This window comes from Ambystoma mexicanum, chromosome 11, assembly GCF_040938575.1.
Source record: "Ambystoma mexicanum isolate Mex_15411 chromosome 11, UKY_AmexF1_1, whole genome shotgun sequence".
NCBI lineage: Eukaryota > Metazoa > Chordata > Amphibia > Caudata > Ambystomatidae > Ambystoma > Ambystoma mexicanum.
The window spans coordinates 1,378,467,210-1,378,490,124 of record NC_090934.1 but is presented as its reverse complement, the minus strand read 5'-3'; the positions used below and the strand labels follow the sequence as shown (position 1 = coordinate 1,378,490,124).

Below are 22,915 nucleotides of genomic sequence, written 5' to 3'. Positions count from 1 at the left end.
GTCTGAGCTGGCCACAAATTTGCCTATCTGTGAGGTTAGTAAACTACTTTCAGTTTTTTTTTTTTTACCCTGAATTTCATTAGGGGCCGCTGAGAGGGTGGTGAGCCTCCACATATGGCTTGCAGCTGGGGCGGAACCTCATTGGAAACAATGAGCCACTTCTTAGTTCTTTGGCCCAATTGCAAACTTTGAGGAAGAGGAGTATCAAGCCACTTTTGATTTCTGAGGGGAGTAGAAACATGAGCTTGGTCTAGTTGGGGGAGCTTAATTCTGATTCTCATCTGGTTGCCTTTGGACATTCTGTGTGGCGAGCCTGGAAGGCCATGGCGGGGAGATAGCGAGTTTCACCCTGCTTATGCAGGAGGTCTCAGTCAGGCCCCTACATCAGACTGTTGTGAATAATGTGTTGATGTTGTGTTAACTTCTATTGGAGAGATTTAACTGTCCAATATGTGATATTATGTTATTTTACATATATATTTGTGTGCTGTAAAGTATTTTATGATATACAATAAAGATATTTTAATTGCTTCCAGAGGTCTTTCTCAAGCAAAGCCATCGTTAGTTCCTCTACTGCTCGATTGAATTGATTCCTGTTTTATTTGTAAGTGCCAAAATTGAAAGAAAGTGCACTCTTATTAGTTTACATTTTAAAAGGAGTGAACAATATATCTATGCAATGAAAATGTTGCATTTATGTATTAACTTTGACTAATATGTCATTTGAAACAAAACTGGAATTAAATAAAAATATCTGCTCCCATTTTGTTGCACTGCTTGTCGTAGCTAAGGCAACAAAGGCAACTGTTGGGTGTGAGGGTGACCTGCTGTGCCTGAGGGCCTGAATGTCCTTGGCGACGTGGCAAGTACAGTGTTCAACTTTCAGGTCTACTTCTTAACGCTGCAAAGACGTTTCAGGCTGCCCGAAGGAGGTCCTGCTTTGTGAAGGGCATGCAACATGTGTTGCACTTCCAGACTCAACTAGGCGTCTCATGCATTGTCCGTTTGGAGTGCTCCTTGACATGGAATTTGCTCCAGATTACTTGCGTGTTGAATATGACACAACGTGACTAATGCAAACACGCATATTTGGTTAGAGATCCTGCTCGATTAAAGACCAGAAACCACTCAATAGTGTGTGGAAAGTGCATGGATTCAGATTCCCCCTTGAAGGAAATCAATCACTGGATACATTTCAAGTAGGATTGTTCCTCTTCAGAGGAACCAAGTCTATCCTGGTTGCCCTAGCTGAGGATCGCAGAAGGGAAGGGGATCGCAGCGGTATTAACGGCTGGACCTTTTCACACCGATCAGCGGAATCTGATACTGATGATTATGGGGCCCTGCCAGACCAACTCTATGAAGTCAGTGTTGGAGGCTCTATCCTGTGTCGGATCATGTCAGTCCTCTGAGACCCCTAACAAGTGGTTTCCCACCCCTCATCTCTTTCCAGCTTGTTATATTTTCCTTTGAGATTCTCTAGGGGTCAACCCTTTCACCACGTCTTTCCACCGTCTGCATGTAGCTCTTGGCAGACAGATCATGCTTCGACTCAGAACGAACTGGATGACACCAGTGTCCAGGCTGAGTGATAGCAGGGGGCCGGTGGACTAAGGGTGAGTAGGGGCAGGGACAGCCAGTGCATGTAGCATGTAAGTGTGGAACTGTATTTAGTTTAAAGGTTAAACTCTGCCCTTCCATTTTGGTCACAGTGCAAAGGGATCACTCGGTTAGTGAATGGTGAGCTTTAAAAAAACATAGTGAGGAACAAGATTATGATGATAATGTTGTTGTTTATGATAATGTTGATCATCATGATGATGCTGATTATGATGATCTTGATTATGTTGATGCTGATTATGAGGATGATGTTGATTATGATTATGATGATCATGATGATCATGATTATGTTGATGCTGATTATGAAGATGATGATGTTGATTATGATTATGGTGATTATGATGAGTTTAATGATGCTGATTATGATGAGGATTATGATGATGATTATGATGATGCTGATTATGCTGATAGTGATTGGGTTCGCAGCATAAAAAAACTCTGGTCTTCAGAGTTTTGACATGCCTGAGTGGTCCGTTGTCTGGTTACTTACGATTTTCCAAAAATATATGATTCATTAATGACCAAACGCTTTTGCCCAAATCACGGATTATTGTCCCCCTGCCCGCTCAGGGCTTTATTACCTAACAATTCTGCAAAGAGTGTTCCTTATTAACTCTAGCTGAATGAGCCAGAGTAACAACAGCTATTCTTTCATTAAAGCTGAGTTCCAGGAATATCTGGGAAAATCAGCTCATAAGGTTCACTGATTATGGCCACGTAAGGTGCTGGACCAGCGCTACCCTCAGAGTCAGTAGATGTGAAGACATTGCTTTGATCTTCCTCTGTCCCCCCAGAGTCTGGTAGACAGACTATTTAATTTCAAATGGTCCATTGTTTTTCAGCCACGAAGTTTTGTGGTGTCTCCATTTTCAAAATGTAGGTCTGCCCCACATAGCCTATAAAGTATCCCTCACTGTCGTGCGGTGGTGCATTTTCCGCAATGGCATGTGCACTCTAGCACAGCACTCTATATGCGGAAGCTGTACGGTCAAGATCTGCTGCTTGGTTCCAAATCTCTAAACATTGTGTTTAAAGGTGGCCAAGCAGAAAAGCAAATTTTGTGCAACAATAAAACATAATCAAAATGCAGAGGAATTGTAATACAAATCACTACACAACTAAAATATGAATTTCAAGATTGACATTTGGACCATAAGCCTACCTGATCAGATGCATAGGCGATGAGGCGAGAGTTAAGTGACGACTCGTCAGTCTCCGGCTCGTGCAACTTCATTTCCAAAATCATATTTTTCCTTGCTGCTAGCAACGCGATTAATGTCGATTCGCTGACAGTGCTCTGTGAGGAAAGATTCAGTATTTAATCCTATAGTACAGTCGGCACCCACCTTCAAATGCCCTACGTGACTTGTGGAGACACTTTCAAGGATGCGATGGCTTGTGCAAGATGAAAAGGGAGAACTATAGGAGAGCTTAGGAAGGAATGTGCATGTCACACAGGAAAAGTATCTGCATGCATTCGAATCTAACGTCCCTACAAAGTGCGTATTCACACAGAAGAAATGAAACAGAAAATAGTCCGGACACCAGAAATATAGTGGCACACCCAGTCAAATTGTGATGTGTGTATTTGTATGTGAACAACTGCTTAGGTAATAACTAGGGCACACTCTCAGGGACATTCGTGGCTTATTTTAAAGCACATTCACCTAGTTACATTGTCCCAAGGTAATAACTGTAAAGGTGTATAAATCATGAAAGTGGCGCACAATCAACCTACAGTGGCATGTCTGCCTGGTTGGGCATTTCACTACTTTTCTATTGCAGGGGTCTACATGCTGTGCATCGACAGATGTTTTTGACTACAAATCCCATGTTCCCTCACCATTGACTATGCTAGCTAGTGCTGATCGGGGATGAAGTGCAACACATCTGGGAGGTCAAAGGATGCAGTGTCCGTCCCTTCAGGCAAGCCTGGACTATGATCGGGAGCCTGAGATGTCTTCAGGCAAGTCTGGATTATGGCAGGAGTCTGGGAGGTCTTCAGGCAAGCCTTTTTTTTATGGTGGGAGCATATGAGGCCTTCAGGCAAACCTGGTTTACTGTGGGAGTCTGCTATGACTATCACATGGAGAAACATATGTATTCCACTTGGTTCTGCCTGCCCTGACCAAGCTAAAATGCTGCATGTATTTCTAGGGACCAGTTGGGACTGGTTTTTAGTGACCAAAACTTACAGCTGACCCAGATCTCTAGTTCTTAATAATCCATATTCAAGCAAACATGATAGCCTTAAGTAGTACACCTAAACCAGGCTTCCCTAAAGGCCTCACAGGTTGCCGCCATAAACCTGTCTTCTCTGAAGACCTCCCAGGGTCCTACCATAAACCAGGCCTGCCTGATGGCCTCCCAGCCTCCTGCCATAAACCAAACCAGGCTTGCCTGAAGGCCTCCGAGGCTCCCGCCATAAACCAGGCTTCCATGAAGACCTTCGAGGCCCCGACATAAACCAAGCTGGCCTGAAGGCTTCTCAGGCTCCCACCATAAAAAAAAGGCTTTCAGAAGACCTCCCAGACTCCTGCATAATCTAGGCTTGACTGAAGGCCTCCCAGGTTCCTGCCATAAGCTAGGCATACCTAAATGCCTCCCAGGCTCCCAACATAAACCAGGCTTACCTGAAAACCTTCCAATCTCCCGCCATAATCCAGGCTTTCCTGCAGACATCCCAGGGTCCAGCCATAGTCCAGGCTTGCCTGAAGACCTCTCAGGCTCCAGCCATAAACCAGGCTTACCTGAAGACCTCCCAGGCTTCTGCCAAAAACCGGCCTTTGTGGAAGGCCTCTCAAGCTTCCGCCAAAAGCCAAATTTCCCTGAAGGCCTCCCATGCTCCTGCAATTAGCCAAACTTGAGTGAAGGCCTCCCTGCCTCACACCATAAACCAGGCTTTCCTTAAGGCCTCCCAGGCTCCTGCATAAATCAGGCTTGCCTAAAGTGATCCCAGGCTGCCACCATAAACTAGGCTTACCTGAATGACTTGCAGGCTCCTGCCATAATTCAGCTTTACCTGACGATCTCCCAGGCGACCGCCATAAATCAGCCTTGCCTGAAGGCCTCCCAGGCTCCTGCCATAATCCAGGCTTGCCTGAAGCCCTCCCAGGCTCCTGGCATAAACCAGGCTTGCATGAAGACCTCCCAATCTCCCACCATAAACCAGGCTTGCCTCACGGCATCCCAGGTCACCACCATACACCAGGTTTGCCTCAATGACGTGCAGGCCCTTGACATAATTCAGGCTAACCTGATGGCCTCCCAGGCTCCTGCCATAAACCAAGTTTGCCTGAAGACCTCCCAATCTCCAGCCATACACCTGGCTTGCCTGAAGCCCTCCCAACATCCTGCCATAAACAGGGCTTGCTTGGCTGCCTCTCAGGCTCCCGCAATAATCCAGGCTTGCCTGACGGCCTCCCATGCTCCCGCCATAAACCAGGCTTCCCTAAAGACCTCTCAGGTTCCCGCCATAAACCAGGCTTCCCTATAAACCTCCCAGGCTCACGCCATAAACCAGGCTTGCCTGAAGGCCTCCCTGGTTCCTCCCATTAACCAAGCTTTTCTGACAGCCTCCCAGGCTCACGCCATGAACCAGTCTTGCCTGACGGCCTCCCAGGCTCCCGCCATAAACCAGGCTTGCCAGAAGACCTCTCATGCTCCCGCCATTAACCAGGTTTGCCTGAAGACCTCCCAGGATCCCACAATAAACCAGGCTTGACTGATGGCCTCCCAGGTTCCCACCATAAAAAAGGCTTGCCTGAAGGCCTCTTTGGTTCCTGCCATAAACCAGGCTTGCATTAAGGTCTCTCAGGCCCGCCTTTTAAAACCAGGCCTGCCTGAAGGCCTCGGAGTCTAACGCCATAGGCCAGGATTGCCTGAATACCTCCCAGGCTTCTGCCATAAACCAGGCTTTTGTGAAGGCATCACAGGCCCCCACCATAATCACGGCTTGTCGGAAGGTCTCCGGACAACTGCTATACAAAACTAGGCAGCTTGTTGATGTTTATATTTAGTCAGATATCCTAGGTCAATAGCTATAGAGATTTGAGCAGGAATTGGATTATGAAATGATCTTAAAATGGCGGCGCTAGTGGTTCCTATTGAAACGAACTGGACTACAAACTGCAGCAACAGAACCTGTACACAACGAATTACACAGAATATATTTCATGGCTATCAGGCTTATGATAACATGGCCATCATTTTCCCAGATCTGGGCTGTCATTTTCCCAGATCTGGGCTATCATTTTCCCAGATCTGGGCTTTAGTTTAGCCAACCAATGTATTCAGTGAGCTTTACTAGTGACTTGTATTGAAACTAACATCACTTCAACCTAACGAATAGGGTGGCCTTCAACATAAGAGACCAGCATAGGCGTAGACAAGGTAGGGCTTGAGTGGGTAAGGACCACCCAAAATCTGTAAATGCCCCCTCAGCAGCGCTGCATGGTCATTTACAGATGTTAATGTCACTGCGGTGGGCCCAACTACATTAGCTTCAGGCCCCACTTGTTAAACATTCCGGGCTACGCCTCTGGACACCAGAGATAGAAGATGTGCACCTGCAACATGGATTCACACTAACGGGGGTGCACACTAAAATCTTTTGAAAAAACTTAAGAAGAAATCAAAGTGTGGGATGTGTAAATTAAACGTTCTTCAGGTGTGTGTGGGATATAGCAATTAGGCCAAAATTGCTTACCATCATATAATACATCTAAATTCCTCTTTTCTTAAAAAGAGGATCCTAGACCCACTCCACTTGGGAGAATAGCTCTTCCCAATCCTATCATACAAAAATTATCTTTTTCTCTTCTTTTAGTAACAGTTGCTCAAGTAATTTTACAAAATATTTTCTAAAATTTCAAATGCATTATTGTAACTCAAATCTTTTTCGATTCACATACATTTTTCTCAGCACATTTTGTTTCTAAACCCGCCAAAATGTCCTTTCGTGATCTCAATACAATCAAGATAATTACAATACTTGAAGAGAGGGTCCCAAGAATGCCCCTTCTCAACCCCAGATTCATGACGAAACGAAGAGCCAGAAATGCTTGCAGCAACCCATCTTATTGGGATGAATCCGGAGTACAATGATTGACAAGTACACTGAAAGGTACCCTCTCAGCCACCCATACAGACTAAATACAATACACGTCTTCACAGGTATAGGAGAAGAAACTGAGATTGTGGACAGAAACACCTGTACAGTCTCGACTAAGCATCAAGAAGCCCTGATGCGGACTTCACTAATGACATCACGATGTAGCAGTGTTAGTCATGAAGCACACTCACAGTCCTGCACCTCACTGCACAGACATGCAGTTGCATACACGAAGAACATGCTTACACAGTTCTAAAGCTAGAGGACAGATACATATATATACTGTCAATGCTTTTATTGTTTTTTCATTAGCCAAATGCAGTAATGCAGAACCGCAAGGCGCAAGAGATCCTGAGCAAGCTTGCAGATGCTTAAACGCAAACCACCCTATGGGACTACAGGGATACATATAGAACCTGATAGGACCATGTGTGACTAACATATAGAGTATTTAGGAATAGCATGAACATGTAGAAATCATATTAGACAACTAAGTAAAATTACAGAAGGCCCAAAGCTACGGATCCCGAAGACAAGGAGAACTTATTCAGGCTGCACAGAACACGAAGCAGGCTCACAGCCAAGGTCAGAGATATGCAGACACATTCTGATCGTCAGATGACAAAGGGACCAGCTGCAGAGAAACTGAACAAATCCTCCTAAATGCAAGCTGAAGAGCTCGAGTTTGTGGTCCCTAAGCACGTGGTACAGCCAAACGAGACAATGGACATTCACCTGCGGTGGGAAAGCAGAACCGATACCAGCAAGTCAGGCGCAGACGGCAACAAGTGTTGCAACGTAAGGAGCGTATTCTCATAGGCAAAGGTAGTACACACATAATCATTAACATCACCTTGAAGAGGTGCATAGCGGGCAGAGAACCAAATCGAGTCCCAGGCCTGGGGAGATCAGCCTTAATCAATCACAGCTTAGAAAGTCAGGGGTTGATGGCAAAAGAGTATGAACCAATGTTAAGCCCATTACTCAGCAACAATGTAATAGATCGTTTTTGGGGATGGGACAGGTCAGCCACCTTATATGCAAGGACCAGTAGAATAACCTCTATAGGGATCCTCTGTAGGTAATAGTACTCTCAATACCCAATCCCTAGTGATGATAGGTTTCTGGGGAAGAACCCAGGTGATGACGCCACTCATGTAAAAAACTGGACCGCACACCATGGAGAGCTGAGACGTACCAGAGAATTCCCATTGTCTTGTAATGATCCCTGTTGGTTTTATTTGCAATAAACCACATTTCTAACTTGCCATTGGCTGAGTGCTCCATTTATTCTGGGGAGGGTGTTGGGCCCTCAAAGGGAGGCAGACCCCAACCATACTCTGGCATACCTGGGAGAACCACCCAACAAGTTTGTAGTAGAGGATGGTTGGCTGCGCTAGCCCGGCACGAAGCTGACTCTCTCGCCACAGAACCTGAGAGGCTGCAGGACCCTTGCTTATTTCGAGAAAGATGGGGAACGCGTGCCTGTGGAAAGGCCTTCAGGAGCCAGCTTCAAGCATATCCTGCCCGAGGTTTGTGAGGCGTCCAGCAGACCAGGAAGGGGAAGTGGCGGCTTTGGGGGATGCAGTAGCCGAGCAGCATCAGCAAACCACAGAATGTTAAGTATTGCCCCAGCTACACAGCAACTGGGGTTGTGGGGAAGGGTAATGAGTATTGTGGAGTATTGTTTAGTATTGTTGAGTACTGTTGAGTATTGTCAAAGTACTGTCTAGCTTTGCCAACCTTAGTAGGAACAGGAGTGGAGGTAGATGTCATTATCTGTGGTTAGGGCACATTCGGGTTTAGAGGTAAACGGTTCTGGTGAACAACCTAGACTATTGACTCGAAGGCGCGGATGATAGAAGTTATGTAAATAGTGGTTTTCCTATGGGTTGGGCGTTTTAGCTCGGGCCATAGAAGATGGTATCCCTGTAAGGTTTAGCAAGGGAGACCTAGATTGCGGAAGGTGATTCGACTGGTTTAGTCCTGAGGAGGCGTATTATTTGCTAGGCAATGCAGCAGGTACAGATCAAACACAAGAGAAAAGTGGTATACTCTGCAAGGAGGCAGGAAGACACCTGTGGGGTTTGTGTTGGGGCTTGTGTGTATTTTTGGGCAACAAATAAGGTTTAGTAATGTGCGTGCAATATTTTACTTCTTAACGCTACGTGGTCGAGTAAATTGGTGATGTCACCTATAGGTTTGTACATAGGACACAGAGAGCACGAAATATGAGGAGCTAGCATTGGAAAACTTGAGATTGGCAGACGAGGGAGACCAGTGGCGGTGCGCAGGAGGCGCATGCACAAGATTGTGGGTGTGCCTGAGGAGGCAGCGATTGTGAAGGGGGCGGTGCGTAGAGCACGCCTGACAGGTTGTGGAGCCAGAGAGGCTTGTAGTGAATTAAAAGAATTGTGATTACATTGTGTTTCTTCCTTAACAGCAGACTATCAAAACCCTCAATTTGAGGCCATGTAAGAACAAGAGCAATGTATCAAGGGAAGTGCAGTGATGACACGCCCCTACAGCACTTGCATAAGACCGCCCCACCTTATAAACACAAGATTTGCAAATATAGCATAGAATGGACTAAAAGCACAGAGGGGAAATTAACTAAACCATGGCCACCTTGCAGAAGGTTCTCCAAATATGTGCAGCAATCACGACTGACACACATACAGCGTACCTACAAGGGGAAGAAGCTAGTAAGCCGCATGGCAATATTCAAATTGTGAAGAATGTTTCAGGAGGGTGAGGGGGACGCAGCAAAGCGTCAGTGGATGCTGAGCCAGCAGGAGGAGCAGGGACCCGCGGCCCCACCCTCCGCTCCCCCACACATCCCTCCGAGCGAGGTTTCCGACAACACAGACCATGACCAAGGGATATACCCATTACGAGAGCTAAGAGCAGCAGAGGGGTATTCAAACCCGACATATAAACCGCCACCATATACTAGGGAAGACGGACAGAAAGGTACAGGGCAGCTGACCACCGAGAGAGGAGCAAGCAGCGAGGCACAGAAGGGCACGAAGGAGGGGCAAGAGGGCATAGCCACCAACGAGTGGATAGGGGACAGATACTCCTGAAGCTGGAAGGGAAGTCGAATGGGGAGGCAGAGGGGGCATGCAAAGCAATAGACGGCCTTAAGGAGAGTAGCAAAGCCACAGATTAGGCTGAGATAATGGCGGAAATGGACAGGAAGGAGAAGGAACGAGAAGAGAGGTTTGAGATAGAGGACAGTGTGAGGAGAAGAGAGGAAGAGAAAGAGCAGGGGCAGAGGGAGAGGGAAGAGAAGATAGAGAGAGTGCGTAGTGACAGGAAGAGAGAGGAGCGAGAACAGCGAGAAAGGAGAAGGGAACAAGAAGAGATCGAGAGACGGAAAGAGGCAGAAGGAAAAACGCAAGTTGATAGAGAGGGAACAAAGAAAGTTGCAGGTGGAGAGACTAGCGAGGGAGCGCGCACCAAAGGAGGAGGAGCTCGAGATCAGGGATATAAAGACACAATGGAAAGTGGACAAGGGAATTGACAGAGGTGGAGGGGGCGGCCGAGCAGAGCCGGACAGCACAACCACACGGAGTAGGACTACCATGATACCAGACAGAACAGGCCTAGGGGTCTGGGGGAAGGAAGCAGAAACGACTTGCGTGACATTGATATTTCTATTTAGCCAAACGCAGATCCAACCACTAGGTGACTGAGCTTTGTGGACGACTTTTGCAGTAACATGGGCTCGGGGTCAGACAATGAAGGAAGAAATGGTGGGGATGAGGAGGCGAACGACGTAAGCCTCTGCCCATGGGGACAAATGCGGAAAAACGGGTGACATGGGAGAGAGGGAACAGCGCATGGGAGTAGAAGGTGGCAAGGACAAGCGAACACCACAGTCGGTGGATGAGTTGTGCAACATCGATAGCCTAGTACCTCACATAGAGAAACTTAGAGACCTCCCAGGATGAAGAAAGGGGGAGACAGCTATAGTATGCTCTAGAGAAAGGCTAATGGGGGGAGCATGACGACTGTGCTTGGATACCCATAACAGAACCAATAGACGTGTACACCGACATTAGAAATGCTGACAGGCAGGACAGGCTTAATAGAAGTGCAAATGGGGAGGTAGGGTTCACACAAATGCCCCTACTGGAAAAGGGATGGGGCGACCTCAGTATATACCATGGAAGCACATTGACAAGGAAAACATGAGATGTAGGTTACCGTTGTTGTCAGCGGGTGCTAGCAAATGGATATATGAGATGGAAAGCATGACAGCGGGCCAGAGGCTAGCAGTAGTGGATGTAAAAGGACTATTAGTGGCGATCCTCAGGGAAACGGCTGATGATATATGGAAAATGGCGGGGTTCCCTGGAGTGACCACCCAGAACATGGCGCACAATGGTTCGCCATTTGCAAATTGCAGAGCTGCCGTATGGCAAGTCGTAAGAACACAATACCCTGACACGTCAGACATTGGAGTAATTATGTCTCGCAAAATGGAGATAGATGAAGACCCCTTACACTACATTCGAGTGACCCAAGAGCGTTGGTGCCTTGAAACTCGAGAACCGTGGGACAAAACAGTAGCCGTATTTTACCACATAGTATACCAAGGGTTAGTACAACCTGTTCAGAAGCAGCTAAGAAAGTTGATAGGCATGGAAGCAAACTCTTTTCCAGAAATACAGCTTAGGATCGTTCATCATTGTAGGCTATTGCAGGAGAAAATAAAGAATAAAGCTAGAGAAAGGGAAACTAGTGCAGAAAAAGCTATCAAAGCACGCCATGGAAGGGGTGGTACTGACGAGTGCCGGCGCACAGGGGACGCAGCAGCAGTACACACTGCCACCCATGGGGAGGATTCATGGGGCAGGAGAACATGCAACAAGGGTTCAGAGGAAGAGGGGGGCCACCCAGAGGACACAGATATGGGCCATAGATACATCACAACCAAGGGTGTGTTCCAGGGGTTTTCTGAGGATATGGGCCACAGGTGCAGCAAGGCCCAGGGGATTATGCAGGGGGTTTCCAGGGGCAAGGGAGAGAGCCGCCACACTGCTGGATGTGTGGGCGATGGGGCACATTTCAAGAGTTTGTAGAAGCAGGGAGATGCAGTAGAATTGGGGCACGCAGTACCAGCAGGCATATAAGTGCGACCAAGACGACTATTATACACAGGGCCAACCACAGCAAAAACACACACAGACACAGAGTACACACTTGCAGGTACATCAGCCCATGACACAGATACCACAGATGCAGGCACCCATACTGCAGTATCTGCAAACACCACAGATTCGAGGTAGCATGCAGCAGGTGCCACAGATACAGAACAGCATGCAGCTGAACGATGGCAGTGTCACATATGGACTCTATGGCGACCGTTCCCGTTAGGAAACTGGGAGGGGAACAATCCATTTACAGGGAATGAAATGTCTGTATATCCTCAATAGGACAGCCCACAGATGGACTTGATGTGTTCCATCCTGTCGATCACACCCAACCCTGTGGAGGAACCTCGCATGGGGTGGCGATATGTGACAAAATGTTTTCCTTTCTTGTAGACACGGGGGCGACTAGGTCCTGCATTTGAGAGGGGCTCAGGAAGTGGATCCTTTTACAGACAATATTTCCCTTTCTATAGAAGACATGATTTATATCTGCCTTTACTTTACTCTCGACAGACACCTGTAAATATACAGGCATGAGACATTATGAGCAGACTAAACATGGCAATTTAATTCACAGAAAAAGGGATAGCGTGCTGTACACCAGGGATAAACATGCTCAATGTAAGAGAGATCATTTAAGCCTATTGTGGATGGAAGGTACAGAGGGGGGTGCCAGTAGATGAGGAGCTGTTCCAGTACGGGACTGAGATTGCAATTGCATGGCTACCAGGAATTAAAGGAAAAATGTGGCGTCTACCAAACGAGTATCTATTTAGACCAGAGATACCATTGGATGAGGCAGAATGGACAATAATACCAATAAAGATCGAGGCAGTGGTTGTGAGGGATGAATGGATAGCAGTACATGGGATGGACGACACAGGACGATCATGGTGAGCGGTAATCGTGGGGGCAGAAGGGTACAGACTAATCACAGTGACAGATGAAGAACTATTTAAAGAGAAACGATCAGAGCACCAAATGGTGTTCAAAATGAGTGTGACTTATTGGTTGAAAGTACACTACAGAGAGGTACCACAGAGGATGGTGATGGCGCTCAAAGCACCACTATACTTCTGCGAGGAGGATCTGGCCAAGGTGCCCAGCATCCTATGGACCACAAGTCCCTAGAATGGAGGGCTTCGAAAAGGAGTGGGGGGAGCAAAGATTAAGCTGAAACCAGGAGCAATTTTACCTAGAGTAAAACAGTACCCACTATCAAATGAGGCAGACAACGGTATTTATGAGACGATTGGAGCACTGGTGGATCAAGGCATTCTGGTACCACCAGAGTCTCCATGCAACACTACTGTGTACCCAGTCAAGAAAGCAAAAGGGGGTCATGGCGTTTTATCCAGGACTTGCGCCCACTTAATCACATTGAAGAAGCAGAATATCCTCTGGTTCCAAATCCAGTGACAATTTTGTGCAGTATTCCAGCGGAAGCTGCCTGTTTTACGGTCATAGACTTGAAGAATGCCTTCTTCTATGTACCACTACACACAGCCTCACGAGACTTGACTTCCTTTATGTATAGAAACCAGAAGTGGAAACATACAAGACTTCCTTAAGGGTACTGCGAGTCACCCTCCATATTCAATAGGGTTCTCCAGATGGACCTCGGCAATGTACAGATGGACAGCACGGTTCTACAGTACGTAGATGACATTTTGATTTGCAGCACGACAGAGGACCAGTGTAGAAAAGACTAAGTGCATGTGCTGACAGTGTTAGCTGACAAAGGATACAAGGTGGACAAAATCCAAACTACAGTACTATCAGAAAGAAGTGCTATACATTGGACAGATGATCTCACAAAATGACTGACAGGTGAAGTCAGAAAGGGCGGAGACAATACGCAAGACAGGAAAACCTACAACAGTGGAAGAGATGCAGCAATTTCTGGGGTTGTGTAATTAATGCAGAGCATGCGTGTTTGATTACAGCACTTACAACAGGCCTTTACTAGGTGCCTTTTAGGAAGCACAAAAGGGACACAAGACAATAAAATGGACAACAGAAATGACTGAGGCATTTGATGAGCTGAAGGAAGCAATATGCACGGCTCCAGTGTTAGGGATACCAGACTACAAAAAGGAATTCTTCTTGTTCTCACACACACCAATGGGGTGGTGATGAAGGTAGTACTGACACAGAAGACAAGCATAGCGTACAAGCCAATAGCTTACTACAGTGGGAAAATCGACCAAGTGATGAGAGGACACTATTCTTGCGAACAAGCTTTGTCTGCTGCCGCACTTGCAGTGGAGAAATCAGCAGGCACTACCATGGGGTGCATCACCACTCTCTACGTGGAGCATGCCCTCTTCATGATACTGTAGAAACCAAACAGCACACTGACAACACAAAGAGCATCAGGGTACGAGGTGTTACTATCCAACCCATCCCTTAAGGTGGTGAGGTGCAGAGTTGTTAACCCAGCGATTTACCTAGCAGACATTTTACAGGAAGGAGACTACGCACACAACTGTGCAGGAAGCATACAGGAATTCAGTGACACCCGCAAAGTACATGAGGACGCACTTAAGGGGGGAGACATGCTCTACATGGACAGTTCTTTGACAATTGATCAGACTGTGGGGGTCAGGCATATAGGAACTGCAGTGATGAGGTTGAGAGAAGACGGAACAAGTGAGGTAGTGGTTAGTGCGCAATTGCCATCACAATACTCAGCACCGGCAGCAGAACTAGTGGCCTTAATATAAGCATTGGAGCACAGCAGAGGAAAGGAGGTGACAGTCTACTCAGACTCCGCATACGTGATGTCAACAGTACACTCAGGACTGTCACTATGGATTTCTTGCTGAACTTAAAGAACTCTGTAAACAATACATACAGGTTTTTCAGAAGTATAGAGTAGTTTCCAACTTTCAGTCAGAGTCCAGATATTATTCCATGTTATTATGCTCTTGGAACCTCTATGCATTTAAGTATGTTAATCCCATCTTCAGGAGTATCAGAACTGTCTTCCTCGTATGATCCTTTTGGGGATTAAACCCTCAGTGATAACCAAATAGTTCTTCTTCACTTTCCAACTACACAATCCTTCTCTTCAAGAATCTCAATAACTCCACTGTTCTGTTCTTCTCACTCATTCCTTCTCAGTCTTCAAATAACTAGTGTACCACTCTTTCTTTGGTCCACATTATTGTTGTAGCGAGCGTCCAACATGGAGCCATTTCGTGACCTTAATATCGACTGATGACTATGTCTGAAGACATGGAACAATATTACATCTCAATAAGACTCAAAGGGAAAGATTCAAAAAGTAGTCTGCCTGACCGAACTTTGGGCCTCATCACTATGCCAAATTCCGAGTTTGGGCATGCAGTGGAGGATTTGCCTCCTGGAAAATCCTGGAGGTAAATCCTCCAATTCACCGCCAAAAAAGCCCCATTGAGTCCAAGGGGCTCAAATTAAATGGGGAATTACACCGCCACCACCACTTGTACACCGGCTGAAATTCCGCCGGACCATGTCGCAGTAACAGTAATTCATTTGAGTGGTATTCTGGAGGATTTACCATTGGGATACCGCCCAACTCGTAATGGGGCCCTTTGACTTACACCTGGAGAAGGCTATCCAATTAAATAAGAAGATACTATGAGTTAAGTAGACTTACTCCTGACTTACTCCAGAAATATCCGGGCACATCACCCTCTCCAGTTTGAAGTCAAGGGTAAGTCAGAGTTACTCGTAGTAGAACAAGTTACTTATCAACTGTAACGTTCTTCCGACTGGATGTTCCTTCCACGTATTCCTCATCTATGATATTCGTATTTCACCAGCGTTGCTGCTTCAGATATTTTTTTTTGGCAGAGGGCGCTGTACACGATGTGGTGGCATCGATGTCCCAAGACGATCTCCGTAGCGTGTCGATGTCATCAGTCGTATAAGTAGCTTGTGCCGCGCCCGTTGGCTTCAGCTCTGTTTTTTTGTGGTATGATTCGAGGAGCACCCAGGCGTGCCTCAGACTGTAAGCTCTTCGTGAACGAGAAGTGTAAATAACGTAAACTGTACTGCGGGGTAGGATGGGAGAGGCGATGAGGAATAAATGGGAGGAACATCCAGTCGAAAGAACATTACAGTTGGTAAGTAACTTGTTCTTCTAATGAATTTTGTCATCCCACGTATTCCTCATCTATGATAGACTCCCATAGCAGTAGTAAATTTGGAGGTGGGAGTATTAATTATTTTCTATCATGTACAGAATGAAGTACAACTTTTGCAAACAGACCTTCCTGGGAAGAAGAAGAGGCATCAAAGCAGTGCTTAACAAAGGTGTGCATTGATGCCCATGTTGCAGCTGAGCAAATATCAATTACAGGGACTCCCCTCTTCAAAGCCACGGAAGTAGCCATACCCCTTGTGGAATGGGCACAAAGCCCTTCCGGTGGGTCTTTCCCAGCTAATCTGTAGCACTCTACTATATCCAAAGTAATCCAGTGGGATATAGTTTGTTTTGTCACCGCTAATCCCAGTTTATGGCCGGTGTAACCCACAAAAAGTTGGTCATCCTGGTGCAATTTTGTCATTCTTGATATATAAAAACTCAGAGCCCTTTTTGGGTCCAGTCCTTGTAACCTCTCCTCTTCTTTGCCCAAATTAGGAGGAGGATAGAAGGTTCGAAGTGTGATTTTTTTGTGACAAATGAGAGTCAGAAACTACTTTCGGCAAGAACGAAGGATTAACTCTAAGAACCGCCTTATCCTTGTAAAAGGTAGTATACAGAGGTTTGCATGAGAGAGCCTGCAATTCACTAACCCTGCGGGCAGATGTTAAGGCCACAAGAAGGACCGTTTTGAGTGTTAAAAGCATTAAAGGACAGGAATGTAGAGGCTTAAAAGGTATTCAGGTTAGGAATTTCAACACAACATTCAAATCCCAAGTAAGGACATGAATAGGTATTTGGGGGGGGTACACATTTGTGAGCCCCTTCAAAAATGGAATAATCAAAGGAATCTTAAAATAGCAAAGCTCTTCCGAGGAGCGCTTAAATATGGAAAGCACTGCCAAATATCCCTTTATTGTCCCAATCTGGAGCCGCAGATTGGCCAGATGTAATAGAAAAGATAGCACTATAGGAGTGCCACATTGAAAAGGGTCCACATTCTTATCTTTGCACCAGTTACTGAATTTATTCCAACGACACGGGTACAGAGATTTAGTTGCTGGCCTTCTGGCCGAAAGCAAAATCTCCATTACGTCATCCGGGAGGTCCCAATCCTTATATCTCAACCTGTCAGAAACCATGTGTGAAGGTTGAGTGTCTTGACCTCTGGATGGAGAACTCTACCTTCCTCTTGCGAGAGAAGATCCTCTCTTTGTGGAAGACTTTGTGGAAGAATTGGAGGGCAGATGAAAATGTCCAGAAGGTCTGGGTACCATGTCCTCCTGGCCCAATCCGGGGCAATTAGGATCATGGGTTTTCTGAACTTTCTCAACCTCCTGATTATGTGAGGAATCACAGGGACTGGGGAAACGCGTACAGAAGTGGAAATTCCCAGTCCACTACGAACGCGTCTCCTAGAGCTCCTCTTGGGCGGCAATTCCCTTGAACAGTAATGATGGCACTTTCGGTTGACCGAGGTTGTGAACAGATCCACCTGTGGGGTTCCTCAAAGGGTGAAGATCTCTTGAAGGATACAGTATCGTGGAATACTGTGCTCTGCCTGCTCAGAGCGTCCACCGCTGTGTTGTGCTCTCCGGCTAGGTGAACTGCCGACAGAGAGATTCCTTCTTGTATTGCCCGGAACCAGAGCTGCATTGCCTCTCTGCACAGTGGTAGTGACCCTATGCCTCCTCTCTTGTTGAGGTAGTACATGGCCACTGTGTTGTCCGTCATTATCAGGACATTCCTTCCCAGTACAGAGGGCAGAAAGGCCTTCAATGCTAGTCTGATTGCCCTGAGCTCCACAAGGTTGATGTCTAGTTTGGACTCCGATGGAGACCAACGACCGCTAATTGTCAGATCGTTGGTATGGTCTCCCTACCCCATGAATGAGGCGTCCGTGTCTACTGTTATCTCTGGCCATGGTTGCCAAAAAGATTCTCCCCTGCGAATGTTGTCGTTGCAAGCCCACTATAGAAGGTCCTGGGCAACTGTGCTTGGAACTTGCAGAAGATCTGACATATTCCCGAGAATTGGGACCACTGAGTCCTGAGGGCCCATTGAAGGGATCTCATTCTCAATCGGGCCTCTGGCACCAAAAAATGCAGGATGCCATGAGGCCGAGCAACCTCAGAAAAATCGAAGGCCGGCAGATGCTGGGTATTTTCGAACTTTACCATCTGCAAAATATGGTGAGCTCTCATCTCGGGAAGCGAGGTTTTCCCCGATGAAGTATCATGACTGCTCCGACAAATTGGAGTCTTTGGAATGGTACCATATGGGACTTCTTGTAATTGAGGGAGAAGCCCAGTCTGTGAAGGGAGTGGCAGGTGATTGAGAGATGTTCCTGAGCTTGTTCGGGGAAATGAGCCCTGATCAACCAATCATCCAGTTAGGGGTAAACATGAATAACCCCTCTCCTGAGACTCGCTGCCACCACCGCCATCAGTTCAGTGAAAACCCTTGGGGCGGAGGTCAGCCCGAATGGCAGAACTCAAAACTGATAGTGAGAGCCACCAGCCGCAAACCTCAGGTACTTTCTGTGCTTAAAATGTATTGGCACATGAAAGTAAGCACCCTGGAGGTCCAATGATACCAACCAGTCTTCGAGTTGGAGAGCCTGAAGGATCTGGGAAAGGGTTACCATCTTGAACTTGTCCTTCGTGAGGAACTTGTTAAAGTTTCTTAAGTCCAAGATGGGTCTCAATCCTCCGTCCTTCTTTGGAATGAGAAAGTAAGGGGAGTACCAACCCTTGTTCCTCTCCGCTACAGGTACCTGATCTATTGCACTTTTCTCTAGCAGGGTTAAAATTTACTGCACATGGAGCAGATCTGGAATCTTTGACAGAATTGTTTCCCGGTGGATGGTCCCGAGGCCTTTTTAGGAAGGGAAGGCAGTAACCTTGAGCTACTGTTTCCACTGCCCAAGCATCTGAAGTAATGCCCCGCCTGTCACGGAATTCCCCCCTTCTCACCTGAGATCGCTCTTTGCAGTATTTCTTGGAGGAAGTCTTCTTGCGCACGGATCGGGTTTTAAACAAGCCCGCGCGAGTCTCCTCTGACTCCAGCGTGCGTTCAGCGTTCCAGGATACTCGGATGCTCAGGACATCCAGGAAGCGAGGAAGTGTACACGAAGGAGGTACACGAAATCCGGGGAACAAGGTAAGAGATGAGGGAGGAATGAATTGGGAAATTAGAGGGTCCGGGAACCAAGGACAGGAGAATAGTTCAGCGAACTACGGAGCACACATCTAGTCACTACCAGCGATAGCGTTGAGATGCGCAGGGCCGCAGGGGCGTGGTCTACTTGTAGAATGTGCTACGTCCGACGTGGAAGCTGGTGCAAGGCGTACCACGTTAGAAGGCCATGTTGGGAGTATCAAAGAGTGCAAGCCCCTTTGTGACAAGGACCAGGAAGTCCAAAAGGGGCGCGTTGTGTGGATCATGACAGCATGCCTCCTCCAAAAACTTGTTCCACCAGGTTTGCCCGGGTGTATGAAATGATACCTTCTGAGCAATCGGGGGGTATTCAGATTGGAAAGTGGTTCCCAGGTTCTTTCACTCTGAGGATATCCTTTCCAATTGACCAAATATTGAAGCTGACCCCGTTTAAACCTGGAGTCGCATATTCTGGATACTTCATTTTGCAGCTGATTATCCACAACCACGGGGTTGGGTCTGCAGGATTTCCGGGAGGATCGGATGTAAGGTTTTAATAAGGAAGTGTGAAAAACTGGATGAATCTTCTTCAGGAGTCTGGTAACGTGAGCCGGAATGAAGCTGGGTTTATGATTTCCTTTATTGAAAAAGGTCCATAGTAACGGGGGGCTAGTTTGTTTGGTCGTAAATGTCGAGGCACTCGTTTCGAGGACAGCCAGACCTGGTCGCTGATGGCATAAGAAGGCCGTGGTCTTCTTTTGGTATCTGCATAATGTTTAACGTGAGTCTGGGCTTTTTCTAAATGTTCTTTGGCTTCCTTGTGAACATTGATGAGAGTTTCAATCCAGGAGTCAACTGTTGGTACAGGTGTGGGATGTGGGAGAATGGAAGGTAGAACTGACGGGTGGAATCCTTGGCTGCAATAAAAAGGGCTGGTCTTGACTGCCGAATGATCAGAGTTGGTGTAAGCGAATTCAGCCACGGGTATAAGGAGTGACCAGTCGTCCTGTACCTTGGTGGCAAAACAATGAAGGCATTGTTCCAGGTTCTGGTTTTCACGTTCCGTAGCTCTGTTAGTCTGTGGGTGATAACCCGATGAGAGAGCACGTTGTATTCCCAGAATACGACATAAATGTTTCCAGAATTGAGAGATGTATTGAGGTCCTCGATCTGATATGATCTTGGAAGGGAGTCCATGAAGGCGAATGTTCCAGGAAAATGCCAGCGAGTTCTGAGGAAGATGGCAATTTGTACAATGGTGTAAAATGGGCCATGTGGGTGAATAGATCAATGGTGACCATGATTGTCGTATAGCCCCTAGATGGTGGTAATTCCACGATAAAGTCCATAGCGATGAACTCCCAGGGCCTAGAAGGTAGTGTAGGTTGAAGTAGGAGACCTGCTGCTTTCTTGTCATCATGTTTGTTTTGATTGCAGACCGCACAGGCTTGACTGTACCGTTGAATGTCTGTTTTCATTTTGGGCCACCAAAATTGTCTTTGTACGAGACAAAGGGTGTTAGTGACACCACGATGCCCGGAGTGAAGAGTGTCATGACAGAGGTTAATAATCCCTAGTTGCAGTCTCTGTGTGGGAATGACCAGGGCATTGTACTTGAACAAATATCCGTCTCTATTCTTTCCGGTGAATTCTTTCCAGATTTCAAAGGACTGGGTTTGCATTTGAATGTCTTCCAGGAGACTGACTGCTTGAGCTACAAAAATTGTGTGGGGAAACATCTTTGGGTAGGCCCGATCTTCAAGAGTTTCATAATCAGGACGTCGAGATAGAGCGTCAGCAATTATGTTCTGTGATCCAGGGACATGATGGATGTGGAACTGGTACTGGGTAAAGAAGAAGGCCTAACGGGCTTGACGGCTATTCCTACATTCCATAGATTGCAGAACTTGAAGATTTCGATGGTCTGTACGGACCTGGACAGGATGTTTAGCTCCCAGAAGTAGATGCCGCCATTCGGTGAATGCTTGACGGATGGCCAACAGTTCCTTTTCCAAGACGGAGTAATGAGTCTCGCTGGAAGTCAGGGTTCGTGAGAAGTAAGCAATGGGGTGCTCTAATTTATCCTCAAATTCTTGCTTTAACACTGCTCCTATGGCGTAGTTAGAGGCATCCGTCTCCACTAGGAATGGTCGATTAATATCGGGTTGAGCAAGGATAGGGGCTTGAGTAAACTCCGTTTTTAATCGTTGGAATGCCTTGTCCTGGGCTGGTGTCCAGAGGAAGGGGGTGTCTTTTTTGAATAATGTGATGATCGGTTGAACTATCTCAGAAAAGGATGGTATGAATTTCCGGTAGAAATTGGCAAGCCCCAGGAAGGATTGAATCTGTTTCACAGAAGTGGTAACAGGCCAAGATAGTATAGCTTTTACCTTTGAATGGTCCATTCCTATTCCTTCTGGACTAAGGACAAATCCTACATAATGAACAGAAGTGACATGAAAATGGCATTTCTCGGGTTTAGCTAGGAGTTTGTGTTCACGTAGCGGTTGCAAAACTGCCTTTACATGCTTTTCATGCCTTTGAGGATCCTTGGAGTAAATCAAGATATCATCCAGGTAAACGATGACGAAGAGGAACAACATGTCAGAAAACACCCTATCCATGAAGCGTTGGAAGACTGCGGGGGAATTTGCAAGCCCGAAGGGCATGACCAAGTACTCAAAGTGACAAAAGCGTGTGCTAAAGGCTGTTTTCCATTCGTCTCCTTCCCTGATACGGATCAGATGGTAGGCACCCCTGAGATCCAACTTCGTAAAAGATTACCGCTCCTCTCACCGCTTCCAGGATATCAGAGATTAAGGGCAAGGGATAGCGGTCCTTGAAGGTGCACTAATTCAATCCACGATAATCAAGACAAGGTCTAAGCTCTTTAGTGTCTTTCTTGGAAACAAAAAACAACGAAGCTCCAGCTGGAGATTTAGATGGTCTTATGGTACCATTTTCAAGGTTGGTATCCAAGTATTCTCTAAGGGCCTTTTTTTCCGGTTCGGATAGAATGAACATCCTCCCAAAGTGAATCACTGTTGAAGGTTCTGTATCTATAGCGCAGTCTTCAGGTCTGTGAGGGGGTAGGGCCTGGACTATAGCAGTTGAAAACACATCAGCGTATTCCTGATAGGCCCTAGGAACCTGTATGATGTTTGAAACCATGAGTGGACCTTGCTGGTCTGTTGGCGTTCTTTCGGAAGTTGTCAAGGAGGAATCCGGGAATAGACAGTGAGACATGCAAAACTCAGAACCAAGAAACAAGGATCCTGCTTCCCAATTGATGTAAGGATTGTGCTTCTGCAACCAGGGCATACCCAGTACCATGGGGTAATGGGCTGACTTGATGATGTCAGATTTGATCAACTCTTGGTGATGGTTTATCGAGAGTTGGATTTCTTTGGTCTGCAAGGATATAGGTCCTGAAGAGAGAGGTCTTCCGTCGATCGCCTCCACAGGTTGCATGATACTTCGTGTTTCATATGGAATGTGGTGTTTAAAGACCCAATCTTGATCAATGAATATTCCCATAGCCCCACAATCCACTAAGGCCAAAATGGGGTAGGTCTCATTCTTGGATGACGATAGGAAGGCTTGTAGAATCACTAGATTGTTCTGTCCAGGAGAGTTCAAGGATGGAATAGATGTGGAGCAAACATCCCTCTCCTGAAGCCTTGCTCCATCTAGGATGGGGAGCTGGCGTTTCCCGTATGCCGTGGAGGG

At 46.6% G+C, this 22,915-nt stretch overlaps 1 protein-coding gene across 1 annotated transcript in view; it reads right to left on the bottom strand.

Moving 5' to 3' along the window:
• Positions 1-22,915, bottom strand: part of HDC (histidine decarboxylase) — a 128,813-nt gene that overhangs the window by 64,997 nt on the left and 40,901 nt on the right. The window contains exon 5 of the mRNA XM_069624974.1: positions 2,783-2,917. Coding sequence (XP_069481075.1) covers positions 2,783-2,917 — 135 coding nt within the window. The remainder of the gene's footprint in view (positions 1-2,782; positions 2,918-22,915) is intronic.